Raw genomic sequence first — 20,440 nt, 5'->3', positions numbered from 1 at the left:
TGAGCTATGGGAAGCCCATAGGTACTATCATTACCTCCATTTATAGACAAGGCTTAAGTCATAAGTACACACATAACTTGCTTGAGATCACATAACTGGTAAATGTCACAGCTGGCATTCAAACTCCAGTGTCTGAATCCTTGATGGGTATGCATTTACTGCCTCTTATTCTCTGTATTAGAAGAGGTAGACAACAGAGATTTTTAGTCCATGGAAAATTGGGGTGGGATGAAAGATGATATTTAGGGAATGCAGTCAAGTGGAGAAATTAGGAGCAAACATCCTTTCTTAAATACTGTAGACTGGTTACCATCTATTGTGCACTTGCTGTGTGTCAACAGTGAAGTTCAGGGCTGTCTTAGCATAAGGCCTTGCTTTCTTCCATGCTGCACTTTGCCTTTTCCAGAGGATTCTCCATAAGCTATTGTCAGTAGGCCTGATGTATGACTAGGGCTTCCCTCGGGGCTCAGTGGTAAGGAATCCGCCTGTCGATTGAACTGGCATCCTCTAAGCTCAATCCCTGGGTCATGAAGATCTCTTGGAGAAGGAAATGGCAACCCACTCCAGTATTCTTGCCTGGGAAATCCCACAGACAGAGGCGCCCCGAGGGCTACAGTCCGTGGGGTCGCAAAAGTGCTGAACACGACTCAGCAACAATATATGATTAAGGAAAGTTCACACTGTGGCCTGACAATAGACTAAGGTGCTCTTCTGTAGACAGTGAATGTCGTTCGCCACGGCCCTGCCAGTGGGATGAGGACTGTTCGGAGGTGGTGGGGAGAAGACTGTCTGGCCCTCCTCTACTTTTTCTCATGCACAGGGTCTGGAGGTTTCTGACACTGGGGAGATTTCCATCTCTGAGGAGTGTGGCCAGCAAAGCTGGCTTGTAGGTCCCCTGGGGCTTTTAGCATAGCTGCTGCTCCGCCTTATTTAGCTTGTTAAGTAAGCCATCCTGGTTCCTAGAATTTAATGAGGGGTAGTTAGGAAATAGAGCTTTCCTCTCTCTCCGCGTTGGCTTCTCTAAACCCCACAGGTAAGCCTTAGTCTTGGTACAGATGATGATGATTCTGCTCTTTATGACAGCTTCAAGCTCACAGCTCAGTTCTATAGCTTTATTTTCCCCATTAGAATCTAAAGTACAAAGTTGAATTCTTTCTAATGCAGTCACACACACCCAACTTTAACATGAAGACTTTAGTCATCTCTGATTATGTAGATAATACCTGTCACCTTCCCTACAGCTGACATTCCTCAATCTTACAATGTATTCACCAGAACAAATGAATCTTCAGCTACAAATACCACTACCTTGCAGTCTCTGCCTTTTCTAAAGCCTCCTTATGAGTAGGTCTAAATCAAGATTTCCCTCCATTTATTACATCTCTTTTATGTTTTCCTTTTCCATCCTTGTGTTCATTATGGGTAATCCTGCAGTACTGTTTTGGACCCCTTTCTTGCCTCCCAAGGGCACCCTCTGCTGCCCTAATTCATCAATTCCTAGAAAAAAAGATGAAGTTTATAGTTGTAAATGAAATCTTGGAGAGCAAGTAGTTGTTCTTTATAGCAGTCATGCAATTTATTTGCATAAACTGTATATACTTGTCTCATTATGTATGTACAGTCTAAAGGAGAGAATTAATGCTTATTTCTTCAGAGGAATTGTGAACCCTGCTTAGATGATGTAGGTGAAATATTTCTCCCTTTAATAAGAGCAGAGAGGAGTGGCAGCTTGGGAGATTCAAATATCCAGCCTCACCAGGAACTCACAGCTAACAAAGGTATAACATCAAAAAAGAAATTAACATAAAACATTTTATCTTTAAAGGTTAAGGAAGCTCATCCCAAGGCAAAATAAATCCACAACAAAGATATTTCTAACAATGAAAGATACAGTTCTCTCTGAAAGGCTTCCCAAAGCAGCCTTCATCTCTCTCCTCCTTCATCAGGATGGGAAAGGGTGTCTTTTTGGTTCCAGAATTTTAAGTGGAGAAGTCTTGGGACATGCTTTGAGTATCTTTCCAGAAATGGGGCTTGTATTTTTTATTTTAATGATAAAGAAATAAATGAAATAGAAATATAAGAGAATGTCCTAGAGAGTCTGCTTTTCCAAGAAATGATCTGGGACTTTATTTTTATTGAAAATAAAATATTTAAAACTCACTGGGCCGAATCTGCTGATGAGGAGGTAAGAATGAATTTGCTTTATGAGAGAATTAAGTACCTTGGGATCACTTAACCTCCTGGGCTTGGGGGCAGCTTCAGACAAAGGAGCGTAGCTTAGCTCACTTGAAAACTAAGCAGCAGACTGCCTGCTCTGTAGTAGCCCCAAATGGGCAACTTCTAGAGTACTTAGCAGTGTAAATAGTTGCTTGAGATAATTTAGGTGGAGTTGACATTATCTTAGAAATATATTGACTAGTTCAGGACTTGAGAAGATATCTTTCCTGTCATTCATCCATGCGTTGTTGGTGCCAGAGATATTATAACCATGAAGTGGAATTTTGGCTTGGAATCTTCTGGATTACTCAGCTTCATTGATTTATAACAGCACCATCAGTTGTACTGTACATTTTGATTTTTAGGGTCAGGGAAGCAATTAATAAAGGCTTACATATAGCGTAGGAAGGATCACTGAGGGACCATTAAGGGAAGGAAAAAAATGATATTGAACTTGAATTTGCAATGTTTCAGTTTTTTAAATAGTCACTACAATTAGCAAAGATGCAGAAGTAATAATGATCAAATAAACTGTGAAATAAAATAGAGTATCTTTATCTGTACTGATTATAACCTGAAATGATACAGTAAAAGATTCAATACAACCCTATAGTAAAAATTAGAATTAATTTCTCATTTAAGATATATGTGAAGTGGGGCTATCTTCATGGTCCAGTGGTTAAGACTTTGCCTCCCAACGCAGGGGGTATGGGTCCTTGGGAGCTAAGATGCCATATGCCTTGGGGCTAAAAAACCAAAGCGTAAAACAGAAGCCATATGGTAACAAATTCAATAAAAACTTTAAAAATGGTTCACATTAAAAAAATCTTTGAAAAAATAAAAATAAATGTGAAAGGGAAAAAATAGTTCTGTTTAAAAACTGAATGATACACGTTCAGCTTTGAAAAGCAAAACTTAAAGGATACACCAATAAATTGAACTCTGGTTGGAACAGAAACCTGAGGTTAACATCCTCAGGCAAGGGCGTACACAGCAGGGCCAGCGCCCCCCGGATGACCTGTGGGTCTTCTGTTGGTTATGTGTGGGTTGATGGTCTGATTCTTCCTAGTTTGAGGGCTTACAGAGACAGGAGGGTAGAGTCGGGTGAGGTCGGGGCTTCCTTTGAGTTCTGGGCTGACGTAGAGTAGAGGCTCTCTTGCATTTGCTCTGGGCTGACCAGAGTGGAGGCTCTCTTGCATTTGTGAAGTGTTTTATTCTTGCAGTCAGCCTTCCACTGCCTTAAGACCATTGCCACCTCTCTCTCCTGTATCTCCCCTCACACCTAGGCACATCCACTTTGGTCATTAATCCTACTACTTTACTTAAACACATGCAAACAAACCTTGTCTTACTGTTCCATCATCCATGCGTGGGGTGCTGACACATGTATTTTGGGGTATGCTGTGGCCTCTGCTTCTGTATAGCTCTTTATGTGCTGGTGTCTTTGAGCCTACTCCTATGTGTGAGAGAACTTTTAAGTGCATTAAAAAAAAAAATTCAACTAGGTAAATGTACACATGTAATTTGGCTTTATTCAACAATTTATGAAGTGGACAGCATCCCATTTAGTAAATAGAAAGCAGCTTCAAGGAGCTGTACAAAATGGAAGTCTTTTATAGAAACTGGAGGGAAAAGAAGGAGCTGATAACAAGGAAGTTATTAGCCAAAGAAAAGAAAGGATTGTTTCAGGCCAGGTCATCTTTGGGGAAGGGAATGTAAGAGTCTTCTTATATAGATTCCCTCACAAGTGCTGACCAGGACATTTCAGACTAATGGTTTATTCCACTCCTGGGAGAGGGTGAAACTGCAGTTGGGTTAGGTATTAAGTCTTGGTGGGGTTTAGCACAAGTGACTCCATTTTGAATTTATTGTTTCTTTGTAATAGCATTTTATAATTGAATTCAAGAGATTATCCATTGTTTAGAGCTATGTCTTCATTATCATGACAAACAAATGGCATTTTTTGTGGTTGTATGACATCCATGGGATCATATATCTTATTTGGATTTTGAACAGAAAGGTTTTCTTTTTTTTCTTGAAATGTTGACATTCATACTTTTTTCCCCTTAGATTTATTCTTAGGTTTCCAAAACTATAATCCTGGATTTTATGCCTTTAAAAGCTTAGAGAATGGTAGAAAGTATCAGTGAAGATTTAAGAAGTTAGATGTAACTAGAGAAACAAATATGTTTACCCGCACACAAAGGTATCTACTGCCCTGTCTCCTCGCAAGTCTGCTCAACCCTAGTCACACACATGAGCACACACAAACGCACAAGCATGCACACAAAGTATGAATCAACATTATGACAGGTGAATTCCATATTCTTCATATATTCATGCATGATGAAACCAAGATTGAGGGGATTATAAATTCCAAAATGTCACCTCTTTGATCTTTAAAAAGATATTACTCAGATAAATGATATCACATGAGGTTGCCAAAATGTGTTTTAGTCTTTATGCTTTCGTCACCTGAATGCAAATTTGATTACTTGGGAGCTCTGCTTGGTCCCTACATATAACTTGTATATGTAAAGAAGGTGTTCAAATAGCGTACATTTTGCCTACGTCAACTTCATTCTGGATATTCTGTTTTTTACATAGCATCTCTCAGCATCATCATCTCTACACTAGATAACTTACGCCTGAAGCCTCTACCCTATTTCTCTTTGCTTATGAGGAGAGGTCTAATGAGCTGAAGACAGAAAAGCAGGCATTCCACTCGACAACATGGAGTGCCTTGATAATTCTGACAGGACCAGTTTGGGTGGAGTGAGGTTAAAATCCAAATAAAGTGACTTAAGTCCTGAATGAATCCGGAGGATGTGGACTATTCATTTGAAAACTTCATCTGTAAAGAAGACAAAAGGGGTCCTAGGTGGCAGAAAATGCAGATTCGAGATAGGGTATGAGTGAGTGAGTGTGTGTGTGTGTGTGTGTGTGTGTGTGTGAGTGAGAGAGAGATTGAGAATAAGGATGGCCAGCCCTTCTACATCTGCATTCTGAACCTAGTCTTATTGAGAGGAGTTGATAATCAGCACAAGAGTTATTTAGAAATCTTTGGGAAGAATTGGCATTTCATAGGAGAAGGGGTCACTCCTCATTTTAAAAAAGGGGAAAGCAGATAATATGGCAGATGGAGGGAAGCTTATTGATTTAGAGGTGGGAAGATGAAGAAATTCTAGTGCGATGGTTTTTAGTTTTTTCAATAAAGTGTGAGGTCGAGTTAAATGATACTAAGACAGGCAGGGAAATTTACTTAGGTTTGGGGAGTGAGATGGCGGTGGTAATTGTTGCCTTGGGCTCTGGGAAGCACTTTATTAGGGAATGTAGTGCATTTGCCAGCACTTGGACATTTGAGGTTTGAAGTCAAACATTTAAAGTAAAATCAGTCTGTTGAGTGATTTTCTCCAGCTGTATTCATGCACAGCTGCTCTGGTCCAGAGAAGGCAAGTAATTGAGCTGATCCATGCTTGGGTTTTGCCAGGAGTGAGAGAAGCAAAGGAGATGAGGTTGTTTGTAATGATTATAATGATGGACCTCGGACTCAAATTTAGACAGCTTCATCAGAAATATTTTAAAACCTCAATCGTGCAAGTACACATCCATATTAAGAACTCAGGCTTAAAATCAGACCATCTGGGTTCAAATTCCCTTTCTACTATTTACAAACTATGACCTTGAACAAGTTATCTAAGTTTTTCCTAGGTTCATTTATTTGTAAAATGGGGATAATATTGGCCCCAAACTCATAGAATCATTATTTGAGAGTTTAGGAGAGGACTTGGTACAAATTGCACATTCAAATAATAGACCATTACTGTAATGAATATTACATATCCTCACCTAGTGTATTAAGTTTCACTGTGTGTAGCAATTGGGCTTCCCAAGTGTCGCAGTCTTGAAGAATCTCCCTGCTAATGCAAGGGACACAAGTGACACTGGTTTGATCTCTGTGTTGGGAAGATACCCTGCAGTGGGAAATGGCAACCCACTCCAGTATTCTTGCCTGGGAAATTCCATAGATAAAGGAGCCTGGCAGGCTGCAGCCCATGGAACTGCAAGGAGTCAGACACAACTGAGCACACATGTGCACGTGTACCGCAGAGACGGAATACTTCTCTTTCTGTGATTGTCTTAGCCAGAGCATTATGTTCTCACACACATTTATATTTTACTTTTATATTTTTAATTAGCTAACTCACCTAAAGATAATTCTTTTCTCTTATGTATGTGCTTAGTTACTCAGTCATGTCTGACTTTTTGCAACCCCATGGACTGTAGCCCGCCAGGCTCCTCTGTCCATAGAATTTTCCAGGCCAAGAATACTGGAGTGGGGTGCCATTTCCTTCTCCAGGAGATCTTCCCAACCCAGGGATCAAACCTACATCTCCTGCATTGGCAGGTGAATTCTTTACCACTGCACCACTTGGGAAGCTTTTTCTCTCATAAGCCTTTATAATTAAAATTGGAATGGAATGATAAATAGCAAATCCACAAAATCCAGTTTCAAACATTAAATTGGATAGATAAGTAACAAGAAAGTGTTTGTGTGTCGGGTTTTGAATATCCAGCATCCCATCTTATCATGTTTTGATGAAAAAAATGAGACCACTCTAATGAGAACAAATGGGTTCAACAGATATCTTCCCCAGAGCAGTCTTTGCCTAGAAATCAGTATCATATTGATGTTATGTGTAAAGTGCTATTGGTTCACTATATTATCTACTGGGCAAGTGTTGTGGCCCCAAAATTTTTGTGTTCTCTTCATTGGTGCACTGTCTTATTTGTGTTTACCTTTCTGTGGCTTGTGAGAACACATTATGCATAATAATAGCTAGAAGCATATGCTACTTATTAACCATACTGGTTTAATATTTCATCAAAGTCCATAAAATATAGAGTCATATGTTTTCCCAACTGGAACACTTAAGGATACAGGGACACTTTAATAATTATATGCAGCAGCAGGTATAATCCAGGACTGTCCCAGGTTTTGAAGGATAATTTTAAAAATTAGGTAATGGAGATTTAATGCACAGCACAGGGTTTATAGACACTGATCCTGTATGATAAGGCTTTCCAGATGGCTCGGTAAAGTGTCTGCCTGCAATGCAGGAGACCCAGGTTCGATCCCTGGGTCGGCAGGATCCCCTGGAGAAGGAAATGGCAACCCACTCCAGTACTCTTGCCTGGAAAATTCCATGGATGGAGAGCCTGGTAGTCTATAGTCCATGGGGTCGCAAAAAGTCAGACATGACTGAGCGACTTCGCTTTCACTGTATGATAAACTTGAAAGTTGCTGAGACTAGACTTTAAATGTTCTTACCACAAAAAAAGGAAATGATGATTGTGTGATGTGATAATGGTGTTAGATAATGCTATAGTGGTAATCTTATTCCAGTATTCAAATATATCAAACCAACATGCTGTATACCTTAAACTTACAAAGTGTTGTTTGTCCGTTATGTCATGGTCCAGGTGTGGGTTGGAGAAGAATTTCCAGACATGAGACAGAATGAGAGGGAAATAAAGTTTATTAGAATGGGAGATGCTGTTAGAACAGCGGGCCAGCTCAAGGGAGAACCGACATTGAGTGGGGGTCCTTAATCTACCTTTATTCCCAGGGTACAAGGAATGGGATAGGGGTCTTGTAGGTCATTTGCTGATTGGATGAGGCATGTGTACTGGGTGAGGGAAGAGTGAGACAAATACCGTCTCCCTATGGGGCAGGAGGGGAGACAGGTTATGCTGCTCAGGAAGACCTGAAATCCATTAGTAGTTACAACATGGGGGGAGGCGATAAGGGTCTGGTTTTTCCATTCTTGCTTTCCAAGAACCTCCTTGATTTTATCTGCTCTTTCATTCTTGAGTCATCACAAATTGCATCTCAATTAAAAACATTAAAAATTTTAAAATTTAAATATATAAAAAAATTTAAACTGTGGAAAATCTTGACTTGTACAAATATGAAAAGAGCATTCACTAAATAATAAGGGAATGGATAAAAAGTTCTAGCAGGTTCCAAGGAGAATACTAAATATTAGTCTTTATAGTTAAGTAAGGCATGCTGAAATGAACTAACAATGGATGCAAAGCTGACAAACTGGTCAGTATCCATCAGAACAATAATCAGTTGCATTCAAGTGGACACAATTTGCATTTCTGTGGGCAAAAAATCATTTGCATTACTATCGGTTTTCTTCATTTTGTAGAGTTTAAAATAGCTTAAAGATAATCGCAGCCACACAGGTGTATAACTCACTAATTTCTGACCCACATCAAAGGCCTTCACAGTTTTCCCTGATGTGAGCAGGCTAGGCACCTGCTTAGTTATATGTCACATATTCTCGCTGTTTGCATCACATGATCTGAACTTAACTCCTAATTGCTGCTTTGGTGGATTTTTTTTTATTTTTCATTTATTCTTAGACCCTGTGTTGGTTCCCTCTTAAAAAGAGGATTTTTAGTAACAAAATTGGAATTTTATTTTATTGTTTGTCAAGTTGTACAATATTAAGTTCCACTCCTCTTTCATGTTTGAGATTGGCCAGAACCTAAACTGTTGTTATTTTGGGAGGAAAATGCTACTTTTATTCTGTTTTGGTTGCCTCCTCTGGGAGGACTGAGAGCATTTTGGCAGGATGAACTGAGCAATCTGCAGCTGTTCAAATACTTTGAGCCTTTGGATTGATAGTGGATTTTGCTTTAAAACCCTCCCCCCACTTAAAAAAAAGAATGAAAGAAAATCCAACAGTCAATTGCATCTACTACTTTTTTTAAAAAAACTGTTGTTTGGTAAGCTGCAGTTTTACTTTTGTAAGCAGAGGCTGTGTTTATTTTCAGCGTTGGCAGTTCTGCCTAATGAATCAACTGGTATTGAATTCACAAGGGGAGGTGCCGTTTCCCCGCCCTCCATCTGTTTGCCAAATGTGTGTGTTCCCTCAACTCTTAGTGGTGGCTTCACTAAAAAGAGCCATTAGCAGGCGGGTGTTCTCACTGATTTCTCAGTCCTCTGTCTGACTGCTTGCTGGTATTTTTCCCCTGTGGTTCCATAGAGGTTGTTTGCCAAAGCACCACACTTGTGATTCTAGAGAAAGTGTGTGTCTGCTTGTTGTTTAGGTATGAAGTTTGGCTCTGCATTACTCATAGATTTAGTTTGGTTCTTGAGCCTTGGTTTGGTCCTTCACGATGGGGTGTCTGTCTCTGAGCAGTAGTGTTGCCATGGGGATTGAAATTACTCCAAGGAGGAGACAAGAGCTCCAGTGAATCCTAGTAGGCGCTCTTAAAAACTGGGAACCTGTGATGAATTTCTTTGGATCGCACTCTTATTTTCAGCAAATCCTTCTTTAATTCTTTTTCTTCCCTTTTCTTTTAAAATTCTTATGGGTGATAGGGAAGAAGTTGTTTTATTAGCAAAATTTGGAGGTATCTTTTTCATGTTTTACTTTCGTTTGTATTAGGAGTCTTTTAGGTCAGTACTTCTCTTGATTGTGCATATGAATCACTTGAGATTTTGATGAGATGAAGATTCTGATTCAGTCGATTTAGGAATCTGAGTTTTTGCATTTCAATTCAGCACAGGCCATACTATGAACAGTAAAAAAGCCTCAGGGCACATAACTTTGGTACTTTTTCCATGGCCTTTGGAATAATTTAGATAGTCAAAGAGTAGAATGACTTGGTTGGTGTTTAGTAGCAAAGTATTTGGAGATATTTGCCTTCACATTGGTATCAGGAACCTGGTAGAGGAATCAGACAATTTTCTAACTCTTCCTAAGATAGACATTCACATTGAACATATGTCATTTTGTTTGAGATTTTGAAATTTCTAGGACATTTTACATACCCAATTTCAAATCTAAACTTGAAATATTTTTCCGAAGCAAAGTATGAGTTATTTGGGAGTTCTATTACTTGTGTACAAAAGCATTGATTATGTTCTTTTTCCAGTGACATGCCTCACTTCTTGATATATTACTTAGGCTTTAAAAATAATTTCCCTGACATTTGATTGTATGAGTATTTTAATATCACTGTCTCTTGTGTACTGTGTGATTTTACTTAGCCTACTAAACAGTTTTATCAGAACTGAGTGTTATCTAAGAAGTCTTTTGAGTACTATTAAATGTTATTACTCTATGCTGACCTAGATAATGAACAGTAAACTATTTTAAATAAGGCCACTGACCCACTGAAGAGCTGTTCACCACATATATACACAAAGAAGGAACCTAATTTAAGCACTGCATTGATCTGTATTACCCTCACCTTATTCCCCCAAACTTCTAATTAGTTTTGGAAGTTACTGAAAAAGGGAAAGTACAAAAACTTGCTTTTAAAGCAAAGGATAAGGATCATGAGAAAAACTGTTCAATACTTATAAAAAAATATTGGCTAACTGGAGGAGGCTGAAAGAAGAGTATGAAATTAAAATAGCAAAAGAGAAATGCATATGTAAGGAGAGTGAAGAATATAGATGTTCATGAAGAGCGTATCAGGGAAGAGAAACAACTTTTTCTCCACTCTCTTAGGTTCAGTTATTGGAGGCCTGTGAATTAAGGTGACAAAGGACAAATTTGCAGGAGAAAAGAGTTTATTTATGAATGCAATCTGCATACAGTAATGAGTAACTCAAAAAAGTGGTTGGAATTTAAGGCTTATATACCCAATGCAGTAGGGGAAAGAACTGGGTAGAGAAAGGCTCCTATGAGAAGACCCAGCAGGTTTCTTTAGGAAACACACGTGTTTCTTGAGGAGAACAAACATGAGATAAGAACATCTGTGATAATATTTGTTTGTGCAGGTGTGAGTGTTTTTTTCTGTTTTTTTCATAGCCCTGAAACTCTCTTGGAGAGACTTTCTTGGAGAGCCTTGTTTCCTAGAAGATACTACTTTAAGTCAGATAAAGGAAGCTCTGACAAAGCTTCTTTCTCCATTTGTTGACTCTCAGATGTCTTCAACTTAAGATCATCTTTGTACTAATCTTTGTACTCTAAGGGTGTGAGGTCTGAGTGGATCCCCACAGGGTAAGAGGGCACATATACAGTGAAGAAGGAAAGACGAGGTTAAAGAGGAGGAAGACTCAGTGGATTGTGTGATGCAGGTGTTATTCACAGTTCTCCTCATTTCCCTCTTTGGAAATTTGATTAGGACTCCTAAAGTTAAGCGGCTCTTCAGAGCACTTCTGCTCTCAAAGAATTTATTCTAAATGAGAATCTACATCAGCCGGACACAGGTACAGTTATTTTGGAGCCTACACCTGTCTGGCTACATCAAACCTGAGGCTCCAGGGTCCATGACAGTCACATTTTATACCTAGGTTTTAATCTTCAGTTGCATTTCTTTTTGAAACAGATAAAGCATATTTATACATCTGTACTGCCTGTGTATATATATATAATCTATATATATATAATTGCTCAAACAAAAATCTGATGTCGTTTCATATACTAAGTATTGGGTTGGCCAGAGTGTTCATTCAGGTTTCCATAAGATGTTACAGAAAAACCCAGAAAAACTTTTTGGCCAGAACAATAATAACTGGGCTAAATAATAACTGGAAAAACCCAAACAATGTTTTTGGCCAAAACATTAATAAGCCTGAGTGATCCATCAAGGGGATAATTTTGTATGTATTCTTAAAAATTTGAATAAGAATTTGGTTTGCATATTTTCTGTGTAGCAATTACTATTTTATACAGTCTTTTATTTAAATGTATAATTTTTTTTTTCCTAGTCATCAAACACAGACAACCTGTTGGGATCATCCTAAAATGACCGAACTCTTTCAATCCCTTGGTGAGTGTTGTTTTAGTTAATAGTAATTAATTGACTTCAACAACTTGAGAATTGTATATTCTTAAATGGACTCTAGTCACCAGTTTTCCGTACGTGGCATATTATGTTTAAAGGACCATGTCATGGGCATGTAAAAGCAGTTGAATTTCTAAAGGCAATGCAGTAAACAAGTTTTACTTTTCTTAAGAGAACGTATGGTTCACAATAGCATGAATTCAAGAAGGTTGATTTTAAAAGAAGTATAATTGGTTTTACCTCCCTCATATTGTATCATCTTAAGCTTCAGCTTTGTGTGAAAACAAAACAATAGAGTACAGCAGCCTGTAATCCACTGCTTCATATTTACTTTTTGCTCACTGTTTATTTAGTAAATATTATTAAATTAGCTTGTCTAATTTCATTCTAAGTAGTCATTAAAAGCTAAATTCACTTTAATAAAAGTGCATGAGAACACGTGAGATGAGAATCCTAACATTGTGGATTTCCAGTAGAATATGGCTGTGGGCTGATTATTATTACTGCTTCTCTTAGGTCATTCCAGTGGCTTTGAAAGAGTTTCCTTACAGGGGATCGATCTAAAGTGCTGCTGGAGAAGGGGAGTGGCACCCCAAGGCTCTCATTCACACTGCCATTTCAGCAAGGAGGGGGCACTCTTTTTATCTCTTTATGTATCAGGCTTCTGTGTGAGCTTTCTCTTGAATGAGTGAGGACAGTTGCAAAGGTTGAACAAGCAAGAGACAAACCACTGGATTGTTTTAGTTTGTAAAATGAGCACACCAACGTTAAGAATTAGAGACTAACTCTTCTCATTTCTCTTATGGATACTCTTTATCTTTAGGAGACAAAGAAAGAAATTCCAGTGTCTTTTTTTTCTCAACTTGATGCTAAATCTTTCAGGTTTTTTTAAAATTAAGATAATATATAACATTGCATTAGTTTCAGGTGTACAGCATAATGATTTGATATTTGTATATATTGCGAAATGATCACCATGATAAGTCTAGTTAACATCCATCATCAAACATAGTTACATAATTCTTTTTCTTGTGATGAGAATTATAAGATTTATTCATTTAGCAACTTTTGAATAGGCAATATGGTATCATTAACTGGAGTTAATCTATCATTTCTAAAGACTGAAATATTGATTATTGTATAATTTTAACCAGATTGGTTAAAGGGTGGAAGAAGCAAATAGAGCAGGACAGAAGGAGCACAGACATAAGACATGCTTTCTGAGTAGTGAGACGGACGCCTAGGTGGCAGAAAACCGATTGTCCTTGTGGGGAAATGACCTGGAAGAGAATCCCTCTTAGCGGTAGAGAAGGCAGCCTGTGGTGTGATGTATTTATTAAGTCATGGAAAGTCAACAGGCCATGTTTCCCTTTCCTCATTTCCCTCCTTTTCCTGTTTGAAAATGCTTTTTTGAGATCCATAGAGCATTGCTTTGGAAAGTATCTCACCATGATTCTAGTGAACATTTGATTATTTTCTTGTAAACGCTGTGGATTTTAGGAAAAGACCTTTTCATGTGAAAAGACATAATGATTTTCCATCATTGAAGTGAACAGATACATTCTTGCCATTCAATGTAAGTTAAATAATCCTAAGCATGCTTTTTGAATGTGTTCCATTTTCCATTTCAGCTGACCTGAATAACGTACGTTTCTCTGCCTACCGTACAGCCATCAAAATCCGAAGACTCCAAAAAGCACTATGTTGTGAGTTTATTCTGCCAGATTTAATCACTCTGTTGTTTGGATTGCCTTTCTTGTTTTTTTTTTTTTTCTTTTAAGACAAAGATAAATGGAGAGGGTGATGTGTGTGTCGAGTTAATCTGATTTTCAGTGTACCTAGCTCAAGGAGTTGGCTGTATTTCTGTGAATGCTCTATTCTCCCCATCAGCAAGCGTGCAGTGGTAAAACAAACGAACATACGCCATTCTCAGTTGGAGAACAAAATTAACCAAAATACAGGAGTCACATAAAAAGCTTTTTCAAAAATTATGCTGCCACCCAATTTAAAAGGATTAAATCAAGGAATTGAAGTAGTAGATCATTGCCTTTTTAGAACTTTGTATTCATCTGTAGGATTCATTTGGAGCATAGGGTTCGGAACAGTTTAATTCAGAGCAATCATATAATAAAGAAATCCTGAAAAATTATATTCCTGATCCAAATTTGAATTGACCATTGTTGTCGTTCAGTCACTAAGTCTTGTCTGACTCTTTGTGGCCCCATTGACTGCAGCACACCAGGCTTCCCTGTCCTTCACCATCCCCCAGAGTTTGCTCAGATTCATGTTCATTGAGTCAGTGATGCTATCTAACAATCTCATCTTCTGACACCCCCTTCTTTTGCCTTCGGTCTTTACCAGCATCAGTGTCTTTTCCAGTAAGTCAGCTCTTCACATCAGGTGGCCAAAGTATTGGAGCTTCAGCTTCAGTCCTTCCCATGAATATTCAGGGTTGATTTCCTTTAGGATTGACTGGTTTGATCTCCTTCTGTCCAAGGGGCTCTCAAGAGTCTTCTCCAGCACCCTAATTCTGTGTGCATTTAGAGCTCTGTGTTCATGTAACACAGTGTCTTGAGACAATTAATATTATCAATATGAACTTTAACCTGTAGAGTGTATGTTCATAATGGTAATCTATGATAGTTTTGGGTTCCCCTTTTAGCTCAGTTGGTAATCTTCCTGCAGTGCAGGAGACCCGGGTTGGGAAGATTCCCTGGAGAAGGAAATGGCAACCCACTCCAGTATCCTTGTCTGGAAAATCTCATGGACAGAGAAGCCTGGTGGGCTGCAATCCATGGGGTCGTGAAGAGGTGGCCACGACTGAGGGACTAACACACACACATGATAGTTTTACTAAAGGATTATTCCTTCTCCCATAACCTAAATTTAAGTATCAATATGAATGCTTTGCAACAGAGTATAGATGCATGCTATCTGGATTCTATCTGTAGCTTCTATTCTTTTGCTTTAATGATTGAGTCTACTCAAAGAACTTTTAGGCCTTATCAGGTAGTTAATATGGAAAGTGCCTTTATGCTTATAACAGCCTAACTTGAATAATTCCAAATATTCTTGTTGCTACCTTTTGTTAACAGTTGTTGTATGTCTAGGCCATTCAGTGAAGCTTTGCAGGTTACCCTTAGAAATGATATATTAAGGTTAAAAATCTGCTAGGTCAGTAAAAATTAAAAGTACAGTTTAAGCTGGTTATGTGAGGAGAGTTGAGGAAAGAGATGTGTAGAACCATTCCAAGATAATACCGCAAGGCAAAGCTTTAGAATAAAAAACACTTAAGCTATGTTTGGGCTTCCCTGGTGGCTCAGCTGGTAAAGAACCCACCTGCCAGTGCAGGATATGCAAGAGATGTCGTTTCAGTCCCTGGGTTGGGAAGATCTCCTGGAGAAGGGAATGACAATGCAGTCCCATGCAGTCCCATGAACAGAGGAGTCTGGCAAGCTATGGGTCATACAGAGTTGGACCCAACTGAGTGACTAATGTGGTGGAAGCTACATGTGGAAAAGCTGTCTGAAGGGCTGAAAAAACCTCCAAGTGAGGGAGTGGACAAGAGGCTGACATGGCTTGGAAGCCCATCATCCTCGGAGCGCCAGAGATGATTGGCAGATTGTAGCGGTCACAGCAAGGATGGCAGAATGACCAGTTCCCAAATAGAAAGCCTGTGCACTCTGGTGATCTGTATGTTCAGCTGGAAGGGAAGAGGAAGTGAATTGGGAGCACGCAGAAGGGATTTCAGGGAGCTCAGTAGGGCCAGGGTACCAGCAGTTTTGAAAGAGGCTCAGCTGCAGGTCTGGCATCCAGCTGACAGACCTGGAAGGACTTCTCAGGCCGGATGAGCTGTTGAATGAGGGCAGATGACTCAGCCACAGTACTGCAGTGGGCAGCCTTTCCCTTCTCCAGGGGATCTTTCCAACCCAGGGATTGAACCCAGGTCTCCCGCATTGCAGGTGGATTCTTTTCCAGCTGAGCCACAAGGGAAGCCCAAGAATACTGGAGTGGGCAGCCTTTCCCTTATCCAGGGGATCTTCCCGACCCAGGAATTGAACCTGCGTCTCCTGCCTTGCAGATGGATTCTTTACCAACTGAGCTATCAGGGAAGCCTCTCCATTGACAGGAGATGGCTTTGTATCACTGTGAACACGGGTCCAGTTTTCAGTAATGCTTGTGGGCAGATAAACAGATTAAACACATTTACTTGTTTTCTTCTGTGGGTTCTCTGAGTCCTAAAAAAAAACAACTCTCTCCTTAAACTCATCCCTTCAAACTGGAGAGGAGCAGAAGAGACATGCCTCCCACCTCTAAACTAAATGACCTTTAGTGGCACTCACTTAGAAACGGGCTGGGTTGTGTTTGCGAATGTTCGAGGTGATGTCCTCAGGGCCCCTGGCCTCCACTTTCTCAGCCCCCATTGAGCTCCTAGTGAGTCCTTGGCACCCCTGGTCCAGCTCACCTGTTTATGATTAATCTGCTCCTTCCTCTCCCATCTTTTCCGTTTACTCGAAATGCCTTGACCCTTCCTCTGCAGTTGTCTGCAACCCTTTATTCCCTTCCAATGCTGTTAAAAATTTACTTCTTTTGGAAACATTTACAAGCTAATCCCACCTGCCTCCAGCTTTTCCAGAACTTTATGATGGCCTGTAACGACTTTCTCTCCCATCGAGCGCCCCTCGCGTGCCTTTGTGTGACAGATAATGTGAGGAGGATTGCGCTGTCTGCATCAGCACCTGCTTTGAATCAACAGTTGTCTCTCTCTGTGTAAATCTCCGCCCATCATAGTGTCCTCACCAAGAGGGCATACTGTCGTTGCTACCATTGTTCTTTCATTTATTGGGCTTCCAGATTGGGCAGGGGATAAAACAGTAGAGACTTTGTTCCCACACTCAAGGAATGTCAATTCAGACACAACCTGCCTGCTTCCAACAGTCTTTGTGCCCTCCGCATGGAACAGCCTTTACCGTGGCCAGTCTCTCCATCCTCCTCATTCATCATGGCCCACGGTGCACTCTTGTAGTTCGAGAGGATGTTGAAAGGGCAAACTCTGTTTTCTGCTCCTCCTGCCTGAAGAGCTCATTCCCTTTCTTTTTAGGTCCTAGTTTAACTGTCATGCATCTCTAAGCAGGCTTTCTTGGCTACTCCACTCCAAATTAGGTCACTCCTGATTTTGCATCTCATAGATTCAGTTCTTTTCTAATGTGACACTTGTTTGTCCTTCAGACTCTCACAGTGTTATATTTTATTTTTGTACATTTTCTTTATAGATTGAGATACTACAGAATGCTTTCTGTTTTGCCTAAGTTAGGAGATAGAGCCACTCGTGGATGTACGTGTTAGGCGATATCTAAGATCAAAGTACCAAGGGAACAGAGGACAAGTAAGAGCTCAGGTGAAAGACGATGAAAGCTGAGCGTTGGAGGGGAGATGAGAACACAGATCTGTGAGCAGGAGGGAGAACTAAGGACTGGGGGATTTGGTACTGGATAGATTGCAGAGAGTGAAAAAGTGTTAGGGTGTCTCGGGAGTTACAGACTAATGATCTATGGATGGTAGTAACAGCCTTGTTCAGTCACTAATTCGTGTCATGTCAAACTCTTTGCAACCCCATGGACTGTAGCACGGCAGACTCCTCTGTCCTCCACTATCTCCCAGAGTTTGCTCAAATTCATGCCCATTAAGTCAGTGTTCCTATCTAACCGTCTCTGGATTTCTATGTCATGAAAAGGCAAGACCTTTATTTGCACGTATTAAGGTGGAGATTCCTGGAAGAAGGTAGTATAGCTCTGATTGGGAACAAAGCAGCAGGAATGTGGATCGGATATTCAAGCAGGAGATGAGGAAGAGAATCTCGAGTCTTCCAGAGAGAAATAATAACCGCAGTAATGAACGTGAATGAGAGCATCAGGCTTATAGAGGGAAAGGGCAGACATGAGACCTTGAACACCACTGACATTTCTGAGATGTCTGGGGAAGAGGAGCTGGGAAGGGATAAACATTTCAAGAGGAGGAGAGTCATAGAGGCCCAAGGTCGGATGCTAAACAGTGTGTGTTTTTGCAGAACCGAAGAAAGGTGATCCAGTTCCATTCAACCCCCTCTGCTTTGTTGTGGGTTTAAAGAAAAGCCTTAAAGTTGGTAGAAAATGATTCTTCTGTTTATTTCATTTGCTGCATGACTGAGCCGTCATTTGTCTCTCTTTGAAAAGAGAAAGTCATCATTTTCTATGATTTAAATGTAGTCTGTCGTTAAAGGTACCTAAATGTGACACTTCAGGGAGATGTATTCCTGGCTTAGGCACTAAGGTAAAGTGTCAGAATAAATCACTAAAAATTGAAGACATGGTAGTCTGTGGGATGTGGCAAATCACTGTCACAGCTACAAAGTGTATCACAAAGGAGACTTTTCTAGAAGAAATTCAAGGACAACCTGATCCAGGAAATGGTCTTTTTGGAATTTGGTCTTTTGTCACTTCATGCCATGTGGGAATGTAATAGCAGTGCCGTGCTGCTGGCAGAATTAGTGTTGGAATTCAGAAAACTTAGAACATTTTGGCAGTATTTGAATACGTTTCTCTATATCTGTGTGGAATTATAGTTCTATGGCTCTGTCATTTATTACACACTTCTCTTTGTCAAGCATTCTGAAGAACAAATTTGAATTTTACTCCTGTCCTCTTCAAGGTTATAATTGAAAATAGTGTACCGTGCCAAGAAATGGGGTAAAAATGGCGATGAAAATTCTAGATGGCTCTTTATGTTTTTTTCTTACACCATCTAGAACGCTTACACAGGTCACTTTTGTAATTAGCTGAAATTTTACTATCTGAAGGAAATGGATTCATCTTTTATCTAGATGTATGTGTTTTATATTCTCTCTCTCTGTTGAAAGAAATGACTTCTCTGTTGATTCAGAAATCATTTTAATCTGTACAATTTTAAAGCTGTTCTTTACCACTGTAGATAGCTTAGGAAAAAAAAAAATCATTCTATGGTATTTAAGCAGCTAAAGTAGACACATTTCATAAATGTCTTTAAAAATTAAAAATTACTGGTTATTCAGTGGTTAAAAAAAGATACAAAGGAAGCTGTTTCTTTATTTTATTAAACTGTCAAAGTAGGTCATATTTTTGAGGGAACAATTTTGTATTATGCAAAAAGAAAATGTTATTTACATATAAAAAAGTTTTCTGACGCTTATTTTTTAATGTTAAAAAGTTAAGTATGGCGATTGGGGAAGAATTTTATAACACAGTAGTTTTCCTGAGCAAACCTTAAGTTCACATGGGTTCTGTAATTTTCCAGACCTACAGGTTTACATTTAGACATCATCTCCATACTCAGTAAATGTATAGATATGTTGTGATTTGATAATCTAACGTGTTTTCCTGTTTTCAGTTAGCTACTGATTGACTCAGAGTGAATTAAAAGAAAAGATTAAAGTTCTTCTGTTTGTCCAAACTCTTCTCCTTGGCCTTGGAGGGCCTCCTCTGGGCCAACATGGCCTGCCATCTGTGTCTGCCTCACAGTAACCATATGCTGCCCCGTGTGTGACCACACACCATCATACTGCCGTCACCATTTCTTGGAGCTGCCTAGACTTCTTTGAATTCTTTTCTTTTCTCAAGCAATTTTCTCTTCCTGGAGTTCTTTCCTTGCTGTACATGGATCTCTTGTGTCTTATCTATTGTTTAAGGTCCGTTTCAAATCCCACCTTCCCAGGGAGCTTTCTCTAGGCTGCTTCTCCTCCCCTGGCAGTAATAGCTCTCGTAGAAATCCACGTCTTCTCTTAGGGCATTTTCAGTGAAGTCGTCAGAATGCCTATCCTCCTTCTCAGACTGGTGATCTGTGAGAGCAGGGCTCTTCCACTTTCTCCTCTGTTCCCTCCCTGCATGCTCTAGCACCAGCCATGCCCATGTAGAGTTTCCATCCATGAAGAGTAAGCCGTGGAAGGAAATACATGAGAGTCATGGCTGGGGGTCCTGGCCTGTGAGCCTCTTCTACCCCTACCTAGTTACAAGTTACTTATTGGCCAAAGTGTCATGGAAAGCAAACCAATTTGGCACCAGATTTTGAAGGCCTTATAAATTAGGCTTGGGCTTCCCAGGTGGTGCTAGTGATAAAGAACCCACTTGCCAAAGCAGGAGACATAAGAGACATGGCTTTGATCCCTGGGTTGGGAAGATCTCCAGGAGGAAGGCACAGCAACCCACTCCAGTATTCTTGCCTGGAGAATCCCATAGACAGAAGTGTCTGGCAGGCTACTGTCCTTAGGATCGCAAAGAATTGGACACAACTGAAGCAACTTAGAACATAGATAAGACTTGACTCAGTAGGCAGTGGAGAGCTATTATTTTTCTACAGAACCTGTTTTAGGCACTAAATATCTTCAGTGAACTTT

General features: G+C 39.8%; 1 protein-coding gene across 7 annotated transcripts in view; it reads left to right on the top strand.

Annotated features, from left to right (window-relative positions):
- Positions 1-20,440, top strand: part of UTRN (utrophin) — a 546,437-nt gene that overhangs the window by 457,201 nt on the left and 68,796 nt on the right. For all 7 annotated transcript variants that reach the window (XM_070461578.1, XM_070461576.1, XM_070461579.1 and 4 more), the window contains 2 exons: positions 11,960-12,021; positions 13,668-13,742. In XM_070461578.1, coding sequence (XP_070317679.1) covers positions 11,960-12,021; positions 13,668-13,742 — 137 coding nt within the window. The remainder of the gene's footprint in view (positions 1-11,959; positions 12,022-13,667; positions 13,743-20,440) is intronic.

The sequence above is a fragment of the Odocoileus virginianus genome, chromosome 34 (assembly GCF_023699985.2).
Source record: "Odocoileus virginianus isolate 20LAN1187 ecotype Illinois chromosome 34, Ovbor_1.2, whole genome shotgun sequence".
Lineage (NCBI taxonomy): Eukaryota > Metazoa > Chordata > Mammalia > Artiodactyla > Cervidae > Odocoileus > Odocoileus virginianus.
Note: the sequence above shows the minus strand (reverse complement) of the source record. Positions and strands in the feature narration are given on the sequence as shown.